Source organism: Chroicocephalus ridibundus, chromosome 8, assembly GCF_963924245.1.
Source record: "Chroicocephalus ridibundus chromosome 8, bChrRid1.1, whole genome shotgun sequence".
Taxonomy (NCBI): Eukaryota; Metazoa; Chordata; class Aves; order Charadriiformes; family Laridae; genus Chroicocephalus; species Chroicocephalus ridibundus.
Window position 1 is genome coordinate 53,908,501 of NC_086291.1, and position 14,701 is coordinate 53,923,201.

General features: G+C 44.8%; 1 protein-coding gene across 8 annotated transcripts in view; it reads right to left on the minus strand.

Moving 5' to 3' along the window:
* The window catches only part of SDK1 (sidekick cell adhesion molecule 1), a 411,549-nt gene that overhangs the window by 51,696 nt on the left and 345,152 nt on the right, over window positions 1-14,701 (minus strand). For all 8 annotated transcript variants that reach the window (XM_063343255.1, XM_063343252.1, XM_063343253.1 and 5 more), the window contains exons 31-34: window positions 10,624-10,825; window positions 8,477-8,580; window positions 6,654-6,724; window positions 1,888-2,023 (exon numbers count right to left, since the gene is read on the minus strand). In XM_063343255.1, coding sequence (XP_063199325.1) covers window positions 1,888-2,023; window positions 6,654-6,724; window positions 8,477-8,580; window positions 10,624-10,825 — 513 coding nt within the window. The remainder of the gene's footprint in view (window positions 1-1,887; window positions 2,024-6,653; window positions 6,725-8,476; window positions 8,581-10,623; window positions 10,826-14,701) is intronic.

A 14,701-nucleotide genomic window follows, 5' to 3' on the forward strand; every position in this document is an offset into this window, starting at 1 on the left:
TTGTTACAGTGCAAGGAAATAGTTATTGCAAATGATGTACAGCAGAGACAGAGGCAAATGATGCAGCACACACAGACACAGTTTGAGCTTTAGGACTATACCTTGAAGGGCAATAAAATCACATCACTCTCTCGTAACACTTGAAAAGCATCTCGCTCACACGGGACTGTTTCATTTCCTCCTCAAACAGAGACTCTCACAAACGTACAACACAGAAATGTTCTGACTCATAGATTAAATAGAACAAATGAGTAAAAACGAAACAATTTCTAGGGGGGAAACTCTCAACACTGCATTACATCCTTATTTCTCAACATGCAGAATTCGAAACCCAAAGAGCTGCAGAGTAAAGACCTGGAACACGGGCCACAAAGAGCGAACACTTAACAATAGGACAGGACCCGCTTCTTTAAATGTGTGTTAGATTTCCCACAGTTTCAGGTATAGAATTCAACATTCCTGCCGTGAGCGAATTGTAATAATATGCTAAGCTGTGCAAAACCACAGGTCAGTGAGGAACAGAGGTGCGCTAAGGTAAGTATTGTCATATTACGAGGAGAAAGAGGGAAATTTATCTTAAAATACACTTGTCTCCACCCCTTTCTCTCTCTCTTGACCCCCTGGAGAGGTACAGCGTGTTTTCTTCCTACTACACAGCTCTTAGGAACATAGCTGTAGGGCCAGCTAAGAAGAGGGGAGAGAGGCAATCGGGAGGTTTCACAGGCTCCCCGGCTTGTGAGACGAGAGGGTATCCAAAGGCATTATTTTATGATAATATACATCGTCACTCATTCAGCTTTTGTCCGGAAAAAAAGCCTTATGCATACCAACACCTACAGAAGCTTTACATCTCTACTCTGTCCTGGTAAAACTCTGTACAGTCTGAGAAGTCTCGTTCAGCCCTGAGGATATACGGGAGGTCAGATTAGGTGCTCACATTATGTTTAAAGCATCCGCTTTTTCCGCACCCCCACAAAAAATCACGCTTGCTTTTGTAGAAACCACTTTTATGGGTTCAGGAAAACATGGAAGATGATGTAAGATACTAAAATAGCCTCAACTCAATCCTATTCTGCTGCTCTTAGAGCGCGTATTATCTTATTCTGAATATTCCACTGACATCAAACGGGACAAAAGCTCATCTCTCTGTGAGCACGACTCATTGCTGGACCGTATCTCTCGGGCTACCGAGTGCTCACATCTCTGCCTCCCATCATCTTATTCTGCCTATTCTTCCCTCTGATTTCCTTTCTAGCCTTTGTCTAAAAATCCTTTTCATTTTTCTATTATTCCTCTCCCTCTCCACCTTCTTTCCAGGCGAGCCAAAAACCACAGTGGCTAACATGGCAAACATGCACCTTCGAATTCTTGCTCATTTTTGCTATTTCCTTCCAAAATAGGGACAAGCCCTTTGCAATTGTAAAAAAAAAAAAATTCTGCTTAAAATTTCTCCTCAGCTGTTTTCTTATACTGCAAAAAGAAAAACAAAATGTTAATTATAAAAACTACTAGAACATCGCGAGAAAGAAAAGGGTTCCCAGCTGAGGAAAATGAAGTCCCTCTCTTATTTGTCTTGATGGCCGAAGAAAGTATCCCAGGGTAATCGTGAAATGGAGGGAGCAGAAAGCGGGAAATCAGAGGGTACGTGGGGGACAGAACATCAATTCAAGCACGCTGGCATAGATTGGAGTGCAGCATTACAAACGATGCTGATCAGACTTATTAGCATTTTTCAGCATCTTCACCCTGATTGTGTAAAAGCGAAATTATCCCCAGCACTCTAGCCATAATTGTGTGTTATTTCCATAGGGCAAAAGGGCATACAGTGTCTGGTCTAATGAGGGATTACCACTCCGGGATATCATAGCGTCCAAAACACAGGCTTACGTGTGAGCTCTGCCCTTAAAGCTGAGGGGTTCTGGATGGTTTTGGATTCTGTTCCAGCTCCAGCGTCGTAATCCAGCTCCCGATAGTAGATCCGGTATCCCAGCAGCAAGCCATTTAGACTCTCAGCTTTGGGTGGCTGAAAAACATTCCCGTTAAGAACAGGCGTGTTAAGACGCGCATCGCAACAAGCATCCGTCGCAATGGGCAAGCGGCTGACGCCGGTACTGGGCAAAGGGACACCGCGCTCTCCGGGGAATAGAGCCGTCAAAAAATACGCACAGTCAAAGGTCGTGCCATTTGAAAAACACAAGTTAAAGGCAACTTTGACGATTTCACTTGGCTGTGGCAGTTGCAAAAGGCTCTTTACTTAAAACCTGACACCTGATGCACTACACCAAGAGCGAAGCTCCTTTCCTTCTCGGTCCACAGAAACTCCTGTGTGATAAAGAATATAAACAAACACGTCCCTGAAACTGCACGTTGCAGGCCACCAACACTGCAATAGCAGACCAGTATTTTACTTCTTCTTGAGAAGAAAATAAATAAATTATTTTGTCAAAGACAGAATTCCTTTAGTGCCTGTTTTCCTTGGGGACCGTTCATAGAGCATTCTTCATTTGGCGTTATTTTACTGCAGGACTGATGAGAAAATAACAAAGCGTTGGTGTATTTTGCCTTTAATTAGGAAGACGAAAACAGGTCTAACAGCCTCAGAGAGGCATTTAGAGAGGAGTCGCGGTATGATGGACTCCGGTGTGTTGCACAGGTCCAGTCCCACGGGCAAAACCCCAGGTTCCTCGGTAACAGCGCGGAGCAGCGTGGTGCGCGCGGCCATCGGGCTGGCGCAGAGAGGAGGAAGATGCTCAAAGACACGGTGGCTCAGAAATGATTCTTCAGCAGCCCCTCGCCTCTTCCTTCAGACACGGGTACACAGCCGGGACACCGAAAAGGAGATTTCCCTCTGAATGGCTTGCTTAAATAAAGATAAGCAAAGGGATTCTTCATGTTTGGGGGAGAAAATAAAAGGCTTTCACGAGTCTAATACAGGCTAAGAACTGCAGAGAAGAAAAGGTGTCGTGAGCCATTTATCTTCTAAAGATTCTTGTACTGAAATTTAAGGGGCTGAAAGTATAAATGAAAAGGGTTTTAATGATGATCTCGCCTTTAATCCAGAAAGATCCCTAGCAGTCTTGAGAACTTTACTAAGGAAAACCTTCTGTCTGTTGTGGAAAAATTAACCGCCGGTGTGAAACACTGTCACAATAGAAGGTAATACCACATGTAATTTTAATGGAGAAAGTAAGAATATTTTTACAGGAAAGGAGGAAGATATTTAGTAATAACCTAATATTCTGCTTCCAGAAGTGACAAGAATTTTCCATTACTTCGTTATGAGGGCAAGAGGAGAGAGAGGGCTGTCCTGTCTCGTGTGAAGGACTTTGCTTTGGGTGAGGGCGGAAGGAATTATGTAGAAAGATTTCAGTTGATGGAAACCAAAAAAGAAAATTACGTGAACCAGAGTATAAGCAAGCCACACAGCTGCCAGGGAAAGGAGCGCAAACTGCTCTTGCAAGAAGCCTGCTTCTTTTGCAGTTGTGCTGCCCAGAGTCTGCTGAAAATGACCAAAACGGTCCCGAGACCTTGCTCTACTTGCTCTGCATGGTTGGAGAACCTCATTCATCATCATGTTTCGTGCTGGTTATTGTGCTCCATCCTTTGGAGAAGCTCCGATCACCTTTCACTATTATTTAGCATTTTCATTACAGAACCATCTCGGAACAAAAGATCGTGATGGACCTTGAGAATCATCCAGAGCAGGCCCTCACAACTGCAGAAAACAACTGCTTGAAGTCCTTTTCCCAAACAGAGCAAGCTCCACCAGAAAACAAGCTGATTTTTCTGCTTCCCGGTATACCTATTGGAAAGCTGTTCCAAACCTCTCTACTCGGGTGGTTAGAAACCTTCATGTAATTTCTAATCTAAATAATTCATAGCTAGTTTATAACCATTTGTTCCTGTGCTAACATTGCCTTTTGGGTTAAATTGTTCTTCTCCCTGTAGGGTGTTTACTCCCGTGATGTATTTTAAAAAGGGCAACCAGATTCCCTCTCAGACTCCCTTTTACGAGGCAAATAAATCAACCTCTTGTACAACAGCCTTTCGGAGGTTCAGACTGAGCTCCTTCTTCAAGGGACTGAGCAAAGAGACCAAACAAAGCGACGGCCTTCTGCAGGGCTGCCCGATGACGCGATCGCTCGTGGACCAGAGACAGGGTAAAGGGAAGGCACCGTCCCACCAGGATACACCTGGGGCGCGTCACCGCCAAGGAGAAGAAAGGCCACAAGAAAACCAAGCCTATCCAGCATGGAAATAAACCCCGTATGATGACAAAAATACCATGAACATCACATGGATTTGTATTTCAGTTAATTATTACCTAGAAGGAAGACAGTCTTGGAAAGAGTCAATGCATTTGCCTATTCTAACAATTAATTTTTATTTTCTTTTTAATTAAAAACAAAAAGTTGAGGTGCGATATCCTACAGAATCTTAAAAGGAAAACACTACTGAAGTGGACAAAGACTGTCGCAGTCCCTGCTCTGCCTCATAGCTGCCTAACAGATAAAGCTGATTTCCTCACTGCGGTACAACACTGATTTGTTGATAGCAAGCATTGTTTTCTTACGCTTTCGTGTGATTCTCCATTTTTCCTTCCTTTAAATTTAGGGCAGGAAAGCTCAGAAAATAAATGGCTTGAAAACTGTCTTTCTCCTTGCCATGGAAATGATGATTCTTTCCTGAAAAGGGTACTCTGCTAAAAGGTCAGGTCTTCCCCTTCCTATCTGTCTTTCGTGGACAAAACTCTGCTTTTGATGTAATGGATTATTTAGGATTTTGTAGGAAGGCCTGAGGGATCTGCTGAAATAGGTAAAATGATTATGAGTGGCAGCCCGCAATGGTGTACTGAAGGAAGGGAAACATTTTTGTGCTGTTTAAAAATAAAATAAAAAAAAGACTAAAATGTAAGTTTGAATAATTGTTATCCCTACGGTAGAAGCAGAACCGGGCATGATCCTGATGTTAACTGGAACATCCTCCAGAACATTTCAAGTAACCTTGCATTATTGATACAACAGACCTCAATGGAAATTACTCATTTTCTTCCTACTTTAAATTTAAAAATAATGGACTGATTGGACCAAGCAGCTGAAAGCACAGACAGCGCAAGCGGAGTTTGTTTTGTGAATTATTAACACGGCTCAAAGTTAAAAATTTAGCTTTGCTTGGAAAACTACTCTCCCATTTAGCTTGACTGCTGTTTTCGGTTTACATTATTTCTTCGACACTGCTGTGAAACTTCCTCTTAATTGGAGGCTATTGTGGGACTTGAAGATTTTTGTTTATTTGAAAAATATAGTACGGCTGAATTACCAGGACCTATTAATACACATGTAGTAATGACATATAATCGCCCACAACTCCCTTGAGATGGCTCTGGCACAACAACCCCATTTCATTTTCATGAAATAAAAAGCATCCAATTACCTAAACAACCACCTATTTCACATTAACTACACACCAATAATCAGTCAATTGGGGGAAGGTTCATTTCTGCACTACATCATGCCTCGCATCCTCTTTGTCCTCTCTTTCTAGACCTTTTTTTTCCTCCGCCGTGGGCTTTATTTGTAGGTGGGGCGGTAGATTTACATCTCTCTATAATTCCTTTGGTAAAACTGTTCGACATCTCTTCTATTTGCTCAACATGCTGTAAGCAATGATGTTGCTTAGTAGTACGCTGCGTGAACGTGGGCCAGCAACCCAGCAGCACAGCCAGGAATATTCCTAAAGTGCTGCCGTATAGCAAGAAACAGACCCTCATACATATATATTCTTTTCTTCCAAAGAGGCAAGGAGCCCCATCTGTACTGTAAACGCGCATGTACATTTTTCACTGTAATGCAATCTGTCCAAAGTTATCCTTATTATGTGTGTGGGACGTTGTCTCGGGAGCAGGGTGGGCAGAGGCTTTCCGGGATCGGTTATGGATACCGTGCAGTACCCCACTGGGTTCTCCTCTATTAATGCTCACTCCGCAAAAAGAAGCCTCAGGCGCCGGGCCACGAAATGTTCCAGCATCTCCCAGGAGGCCAGTATTGAAAGATAAAGGCAGGCAGACGAAACGCCTATATAAAACGCAGACTTGGCACGAATGCTTTCACATCCGACTCGGAGATATTGCGGAGAGCTCAAACGTCCTTTCTTTCCTCTGAAGAAATCTCAAGTTTTAGCCCTCAAAGGGCCAAAAGGGCATGGGGAGTTCCTCAAAGGTAGGAACAGGATCTCAGGCACAGCATAGGCTTCTGATTATTTCGGCGGCTGAAGGAGGCTGTACGCGGTGCGGACGAAGGCGAGCTTTTGATTACCTGATCTTTACCAGTGCCGCACTCTGCTGAATGTTTTCGATGTAAAGATGCACGTCTGTTGATACCGGCAGGAGATTCTGTACAAGTAATGATCTCGGGCGTCGCTACAGAAACTCCGTTACCTCACGGGGCACAAAGTAAAAGCAACTGCCAGAAATTTCCATCCATCACTAAAACACACGCCTCCATCAGGAAAACAAGGAAGTAACTGCAGTCCTTCAACTTTACTACAATACTTCCAGCTCAGGAAAACGTCCCTTGCAATGTACCATTAAGGTCAACAAGTCAAAGCAACCAAAAAATTGTTCCGGAAACATCAAAATTTTTCATTTCACCTACCTGCCACTGCACAAGGACAGATGAAGTCGTGTAGGGAGTTACTAACACCGAACTGGGTGGTTCACCTGGAACTAAACAAGAAATAAAGGTAACCAAAGCAGTTAGAGCAGCAGGGTGAAAAATGAGCAGCTTATGCATCAGATTCTCTCTCTTGGCTGCTGAAGAAAACCACCTATTCCAGCTGCTACGTGGTGGGTCTCAAAAGCAACGTGGTGGACAGGGATGCTGCATCCCAGGCAGAAGCCAGCCACTGCTCCTGCATCCCTTGCTCTACCTGTGGCCTTGGCCGCTGGAGCGAGAATAAGAGAAAAGCTGAGGGCAGAAACCTGGAGGAAGCCGCAGCGTGCCAGCCGCTCACAAACAACTGGATACGCGTTTGAAAGGAAGATAAACCAGCTGTGCGTGTGCTTGAAAGCGTGAGCAAACTGCTCCCAAATTTTCCACGACGCTTTTGCCACAGCTGGGGCAAGCCCACCTTGTTTTTAGGAGTCTGTGTCACATAATTATAGATTATTTTAGGTAGGATAGCTGGATTTTCCACGGGTTAACCCATTCCTGTGCCATATACACACACTATAGCAGCTCAAGGACGGAGAAGGGAAGGCTTATCAGGAGCTGACAGCCCTCCGCAGGGCGATGCTCTAGTGGCAGCACCAGGTTTGCTCAGCAGAATAAATGTTCAGTTTGTTAAGGGGGCGAGAAGCTTTCACGGCGCTTCCCCGCCGCATTGTGAGGAGGCCAAGCACAGCTCTGGATTCACTGTAGCTAAATTCAACGAGAATTGAAAATAAAATTTTAAATTCCGAAACAGTGAGTCAGTGCTGCCTCATTAGTACCGGTTACAGCCTGCACCGATACAGCAGGAAGGTGGAGAGTCAGGTTGTCTTTAAAAGGCTTCTAGGCACGTTGTTCGACTGTTACAGGGGTTCTTGTCTAACTTAGGATACTCCTGAGCTCTGTCCTGTGTTTTTCTGGTTTCAAGATCACATTCTTTAAACATTCCTTGGCAAAATTGTGTCCTATTTTTACATCTCGACGTCATATTTAACTAGTCACCCCTTGCACTGTATTAAATACTATTTCCGGCTTTTATATACATATGTTAAATTCCTAGCACCTTATATATGTTTTTGTATCCCAGTATTACCCCATTTCCCAGGCTAAGGGTAAATGCCGATGCCTTTTCACACCTTGCAGGGCTCCTTTCTCCATTCAAGACATCAGAGCTACTTCTGCATTCAGGCATTGACTTTATACAATCAAGGAATTAGACGCTGATCTCTAAGGCTAAAAATAAAAGCCTTGTCAATGTCATTCACAGTTTATTAGCCCTGATCTGCAGGATTAAATGCTCATGTTTCCAGGAGCTTCATATTCTTTCTTACTTATAGCTCAGCCATTTTGCCACATTGCAGACCGATGTGGATTGCGAGTGAAAACAATTGAAGAAACTTCTTCAAATGTATGCATGGTTCTGCATTTATTTTTAATGATCTCTTGTAAATTATTCAATTTCTGCAAAGATAATGGTTAGTGCAGAGTTGGGAAGCCAATCAAACGGAGTTTAATTCCATTTTGAGGCTCCTGAAAGTATGATTCATTATCAGAGGGCACAGCAGGACACTTAAGGCTGCCTGTTATTAATTCAGCCACATCTCATTACTACCTGCATCAATCTCCTACGAACAAAACTGCGTTCGCTGTTGAATTTTCCCTCCACATTCCCAGTGGAGAACACATCCCAGTGGGCCCAGCGAACCCAGGAGCGCCGGGGAGGGCCCTCTCCCGGCGATGCCCCCGAGGAGCATCTCCTCCTTGCTTACCATCCTGCAGGGTTGTCACCGCTTCGGTCTCCGCGCTGAAGTCACTGTCTCCGATGTCGTTGGTTGCTTTCACCCGCAGTTTGTAGGAGGTGAATGGGTTCAAGCTGTGGAATGTAAAAAATAAGGCTGAGGGATGAAATCATCTCCCCACACCATCACAACTTGCCTCTACAGAGAACCTGCCCCTTGGCAACCAAAGCCACGGAGCAGCTTGTCTCTCCTCCACTTCGCCTGTTCTTCACAGCCTTCCCCGGGACACGGGGGTGTTCACACCCTTCCTGCCATCAGCATCTCCTCAGATGCCGTTGGCCTGAGATCCTGAAAACATACGTGGAATTCCTAGCTGAATCGGGCTCTAGAAAGCAGCCGCGGAGTTGCAGTTCATGGAGCAGCCCACGACTGGGGCTTGTTGGAAGGGACCAGCCGTGCTGTTACGGGAGTTTTGCACGGCTGAAAACATCTGGCTTTCAAGGCGCTTTGCCCCAGAGATCCTGAAAGCAGGTCTGTGGGGCAGCTCAGGGCGAGGTGGGGACGAGAGGAAGAGAGGAGGAAGGGAACGTGCCCAGCGTGGCCCAGTGCCCAGCAGGCACTGGCACTCACAGCGCCAGCCTTCCCACTAATCCTGGAGACCACGGCTTTTGATCAGTGCCTTTTATTCCTACTGAATTTCAAATTAATGCTATTACCTGGGTTATTTAATAAAGACAGTAACAACAGGTTCCCTGCAGCTCTTTTATCTATGCAGTGCTTAAGATATGCAGAGAGTGATTTCCAGCTGACATAACCTTCACAGAGATTCTTCTGCCTTGGCTTGGCAGGGGAAGGTGTGGGGGAGGCTGCAAGCAGAGGTTAGAAATGCAGAGCCGTAAGTTACGGGGGATTTAGCTAATTAATTGGTAGTGTCTAGCCATCAGCTGGCAGATGTAACACTGACTACAATCCCAAGTAAAGTTACTTGTAAGGAATGATTAAACATCAAGGGATAATGCATTCTGATGGGCAGCACTTTCGCATCACGCGTGTACTCCTTTTCCGGACTTTCACAGGAAAATGCTTTTAGCAAGGGGGAGAAGAAATATCCTCAGTAGTTCCACCCTATTAGGACACCATTTACTTACCTACAGCAACTTTCTGATCTAGTTGAAGATGCCCCTGCTTACCGCAGGGGGATTGGACTAGATGGCCTTTAAAGGTCCCTTCCAACACAACACGCTCCACGATTCTGTGAACTTGAATAATTTGAATCATCTTTCTCGATCTTTTGTTTTCAGTGATGCCCATGTCAAGTCTAAATGACACAGCAGGTTTCCTTGATTTTACAGGTTTGGAATGGAAAGACGTTGGGTATAATTAGGGTGGTATAGCACCCCCAAGGTCAATCAATCACATCTATATTTGTCTCTATAATTGTCAAGTTTTCTTTGCGCAGTTAGGCAAAAGGATAGCGATGTGTCTGTATCTTCTGGCTGCCATATATCACAGACCTGAAAAATCTGTACCTGAATGCTTTGAATACTTGATTCTCCAAAAGCTCCCGGCCTTTTAGAAATAATCTGATTTTGTACTAGCTGGTCAATAGAGGAAACGGACAGCAAAACAAGTGCCTTCTCATAGACATTCAGTTGCTTTCACAGATGTTACAAGGACTTTAATTACAACAGCATTGCTGAGGATATAATGAAGCCTGAATAACAAAGTTTAAACATTCTGATGCTATCTATAAACTTCAGTATGGAAAATACAGATAAAAATGGTTCCCATTTCATCTAGAAAAGCTTATATAGAGATAACTGCAATGCAGCATTGAGAGTGGATTTTAACATCAGTCACTTCTGAAAGGATTTTTAACCAGTTGCATTTTACCGAACATCGTGTTGCCACACATGGTTTAGCCGGAGTAGTGTTATCTACCGTGCTGAGCTTTCAGGGAGGGCTTCAAAAAGATGCATTGCCATCCAACTTTAATTAGATTTATTGCATGACCTTCAGCAAATCTCCCAACTGCTGTTCATAACACCGCCTCTAAAATGGGAGCAGGGACCTCACTTAACCTCTCTCCCCCCAAAACCCTGCGAAGCTGAGTGAGGCTTGCTTTGGTTTCCCAGCTGCTGGAAGTGGAAATGGTGGGAATTTCTATGCTACGGTACCTTTCGATAATGCAGGATGTTGCCTCGTGGCTGATGGAAGAGGAGTAGGTTTGCCAGTCTCCATTTGGCAGTTCTCGCACTTGGACGGTAAAATACCGGATTGGTGAAGATCCGTCGCTTCCAGGGACCCACTTCAACAGCAGACTCCGTGATGACACGTCACTCTGGGGGGTCATCAGCTGCCTGGGAGGTGCTGGTCGTTCTGCAATTAAACCATAATTTGGTACTGCTCTGAGAGGAATTTCAAGCTAACATCGAATGTGATGGCCTGATCGGATTTTCACAGCGGTAATGCCACAGGAGACTGAACTTTTGGGTGTGCCCCATGAAGTATACAAGCCATCCCATTCCTTAACCTTCTACTGCGAAGAAGAGCAGTAAGACTGAATTTTATCTCCCTGCATAAAAAGTGACCACTGAATATACACTTTTCTAGCAACAGACCTCAAACTCGGGGGGCTCTTAGCCTGGGTGGTTAAGGAAGAATCATGAGGACCAGAAGCCAAGAAAACCAAGGAAGTCTTCAATGAAACTCAGCTGTGCTTGCAACTGCTGCGGCTCTTTTGACGGAATTTGCCTGTAAACTAGTTCGCTTGTTAACCCGTGCTTACTGCTCGGTACCACGGGGTTACATTCTCTCGGTGCTACGCAGCATCCTCTCCCACCAGCTGCTCCCCAGTCGGGGCATGAAGAGGAGGAAGGGATGAGCTGGAACATGCTGGTGTGTAGCAGAGTCCAAGAGCGTGACCTAGAGCCGGTACTGAATTCCTGCACCAGTTCTCTCTGGCAAGGAACCAGGAACCATCAGCAGCTCCTGCTGCTGCTTCCAAACCCCAGCTCGCCTTCCAAACCCTCTAGACCTGGGGCTCGAGGACCTGCTGCAGGTCCCTTCCGGACCTCCCTGCTTCTTCCCTTCCTACCCGCTAACCTTGAACCCGCAAAGTCAAACCAGCCAGCGCCAACACTGAGGGAGATCTCTCCAGAGTAATTAACCGTGCACCTTTTAGACGAGGCAGGGAATGGTAATGCAGGTGTAAGCATGCCAGTTCCCAACTGTTTCAATATAGATCTCCTTTCCCGTCACTGCGTCTCCGCACTCCATCGATTTCAATAGAGAAACTCTATAGAGTGAGGAATAATTGTTTAATTGTTTATCATGAAGATTATTGATTCTGATTAAAATGTGTGGCATGTAATAAAGCAGAAATTGATTGGAGACACCGCAGTGACTTGCTTTTGAGAAGCAATTCAATTCAACTTCATCAGCGCTTGTTTCCATAAACACACCTCCACCGGCCCGATTCCTCACCGCTCCGTATGGCGAGCGCTTCGTTTCCCTGCCATCCCCTAAAACCATTTCCTGTATGTTTTGGCATTTCTCCGCAGCATGCTCTTCCTGACATCGGTGCCCAAAGATTTGTAAGCCATTAGCTGGAGGAAGCCCTGGGTGCCAGCAGCCCGGGAGCCGGAGCACAACGCGAAAGGTCAGTGCCTTACACTGACAGGCTGAGACAGGTATTCAGGGTTATTCTAGCAGAGGAAGCGAGTGTCGTGCAGGGATTTAATACTCTCCGCTGATAAGCTTTCACCAGCTCGCAGTTTTGGGCAGGTCAGATCTTGCAGTCAAGCCTCCCTTGATTGGGTTTCCTTCTGCCGCTGATGGGAGATCTTAAAATCTCCTGTATTGCAAGATATACTTCCTGACTGTTTGTACGAACCCATTAGTATAAAGAGTTTATTTATGGGAGTTTAGCCACAAGCAAATGCTAAGGTGAGCTGTTTGTGCAGGAATGTAAGGCCAGGCCGTATGACTCAAAGGATTTCGTTTAATTTCTCGCTACATTTACATCTTCTGACTCGGTGCTGCCCTGATCGCTGGCGTTGACTGTTCTGAAGGGTGTCACAGCACAATGTAGATTCAAAGCAGAACAGAAAAACCTCTGGAGAATCCAGCTACAATACGACTCGGGATCTATAAATCACTAAAATGTAAAGATTTATATTGGGGTTATCCAAGGAATTTCTGAGGACAAGAGTGACTGATTTTGCTAATTTTCAAGGGAATTTTTGTGCCTGCCTGCCTGCCTACCTTAGCATCAAAGACTACAATGATATTAGATGCATTTTTATTAATGGAAATTAAACATCTTTTCACTCTAGAACATTTATCGTCATGTATACAAGTTTCAGGTCGGTTTGTTTATTTACTTGGTAGCAGAACGGCTGCACCGGATGAATTTCTTTATTGGCCCCTCATATCAATCTTGCTGATGTGAGATTGCACGTTCTTCTCTCCACACTTTACATGAGGGATCACTTCAGTTAACTCTCAGCGCCTTGGGACTCGGTTCCAGAGCACGCATAGAGACACAGCCGAGCCATCCATCAAAAAGAGAAAGGGTTCATTTTACAGTATAACTTGTCTATTCAAGATAACCCTAAAGCATTGATAGCAACAAGGGATCACTGTTCCCGCAGCGGAGCTGGGAGTTCTGCCTTGAGCTATTGTGTCTCCAGCAACAGCCTGTGTGCTGTCTGGGACATCTGAGCATATTTTATTGAAAAGGAGAGGCGCCGAGCTTCGAGTATTCACTTTATTGGGCATGGTGGGTTTTTTTGAAGCTTCCACATGTTGGACTTTAAACTGCCACTTTGACAGCAATCAGACAAGGGTGGAAGAAACCTTGAGCTGATAAATCTCTTTGATGGACAGTATCTTTAACAGAGGCACTTTAAGTTTCCTAATACAGCCCTAGAGGTTCTTTCTCTGAGGACTGCACTGTAAATGCCCTGGGAAGGCTGCGCACGACCTGGAGAGCTATGCCAGTGGGAATTTTAAGGCTAACCAGACAGGCCAGAAGCAGCTGAAATGCACCCCCCAGGTCCTCGCTGCTGGTGGCTGAACATCAGGCCAATGTCCTCCCTTCTAGGAAGTGTTAGAGGAAAATAATAAGGAAGACACTGTGGGCAAATAGCATGGGAGATCCTCGCCCTTCCACTAAACAACTTGTAAGGTGTAGAAAGGACTAAAAATAAGAGATTGCTTAGTAGACACATTTTAAGAACTGAAAGTAAATATAATTGGTTGTATTATTACAGTGCAAGATTTGAGCGAGAGCCAAGACCAGGCGCACAAACACACACAAAAGGGCTAATAAACTTGGATGGCATCTATGGAGGTCTGTGCTAGTCACCTGGAGCCTGCTGCTCTCTGAACTGTGATTTTTATAAATTGCAGAAGTTGCATGGTTTTAGTTTTTGAGGGAGAAGTTTTCTTAAAGACCAATATCCAGACAGCACAAGGGGTCACAGCGGCACGTGGCACAAAATCCACAGGGGGAGTTTTGCTGGTAAAGTTACCCCGGCTAGTTTTGACTTTGCCAGCTCAAGAGCACCGATACGTGCTTTGCAGCGGAACACGGCATACAGTACACGACCGGAGGAAATTCCACACTCCTTTTCTCTACCATTATAGTCCCTTTTAGCTCTGAATTTAAAAAAAAAATTAAAAAAATCTTCATGCACAAGTAGAAAATAATAATTTTTCTAACTGGCAGCTCTAAAGATCTGTTCTAAGACTGGAGAATCAAGCAGTTACTTGGGCAAAAGTATTAGAAACAAGCAATGATACAGAGCAGATTCTGTAATACTTTATATGTCCTTCACATTTAGGCACGTCTGGTATCTAAGCATCTGGTTTCATTTATACACATGTAACTCCTGCTTCCTTCAAGTAGGTTCCCTACAGAATAGAATTTGATTGGGGATTCTGAATGCGAATAACCATTTTATGGCTGATGCAAGAAGCAGAAACGTCCTGGGCAATCCAGATGCAAACACTCCTCCCGCGTGTGCAGCAGTGAAAGGCCAGAGTAATTACTAACGCGTTAGGTCAGGACTCAGGCACAATGGAGGAGCCGTGGAAAAATCCTGCAACACCACCGCCTCTCATTTTGCGTTCCCTGATCAATATAATTCATCCATCACTGACTTTCTTAAGATTGCAAACTTTCCAGAAAACGAGAGCTGAAAAAAAAAAAAAAAGCTCTGGCTGCAGAAGGAGCTGCGTATGGCCAAT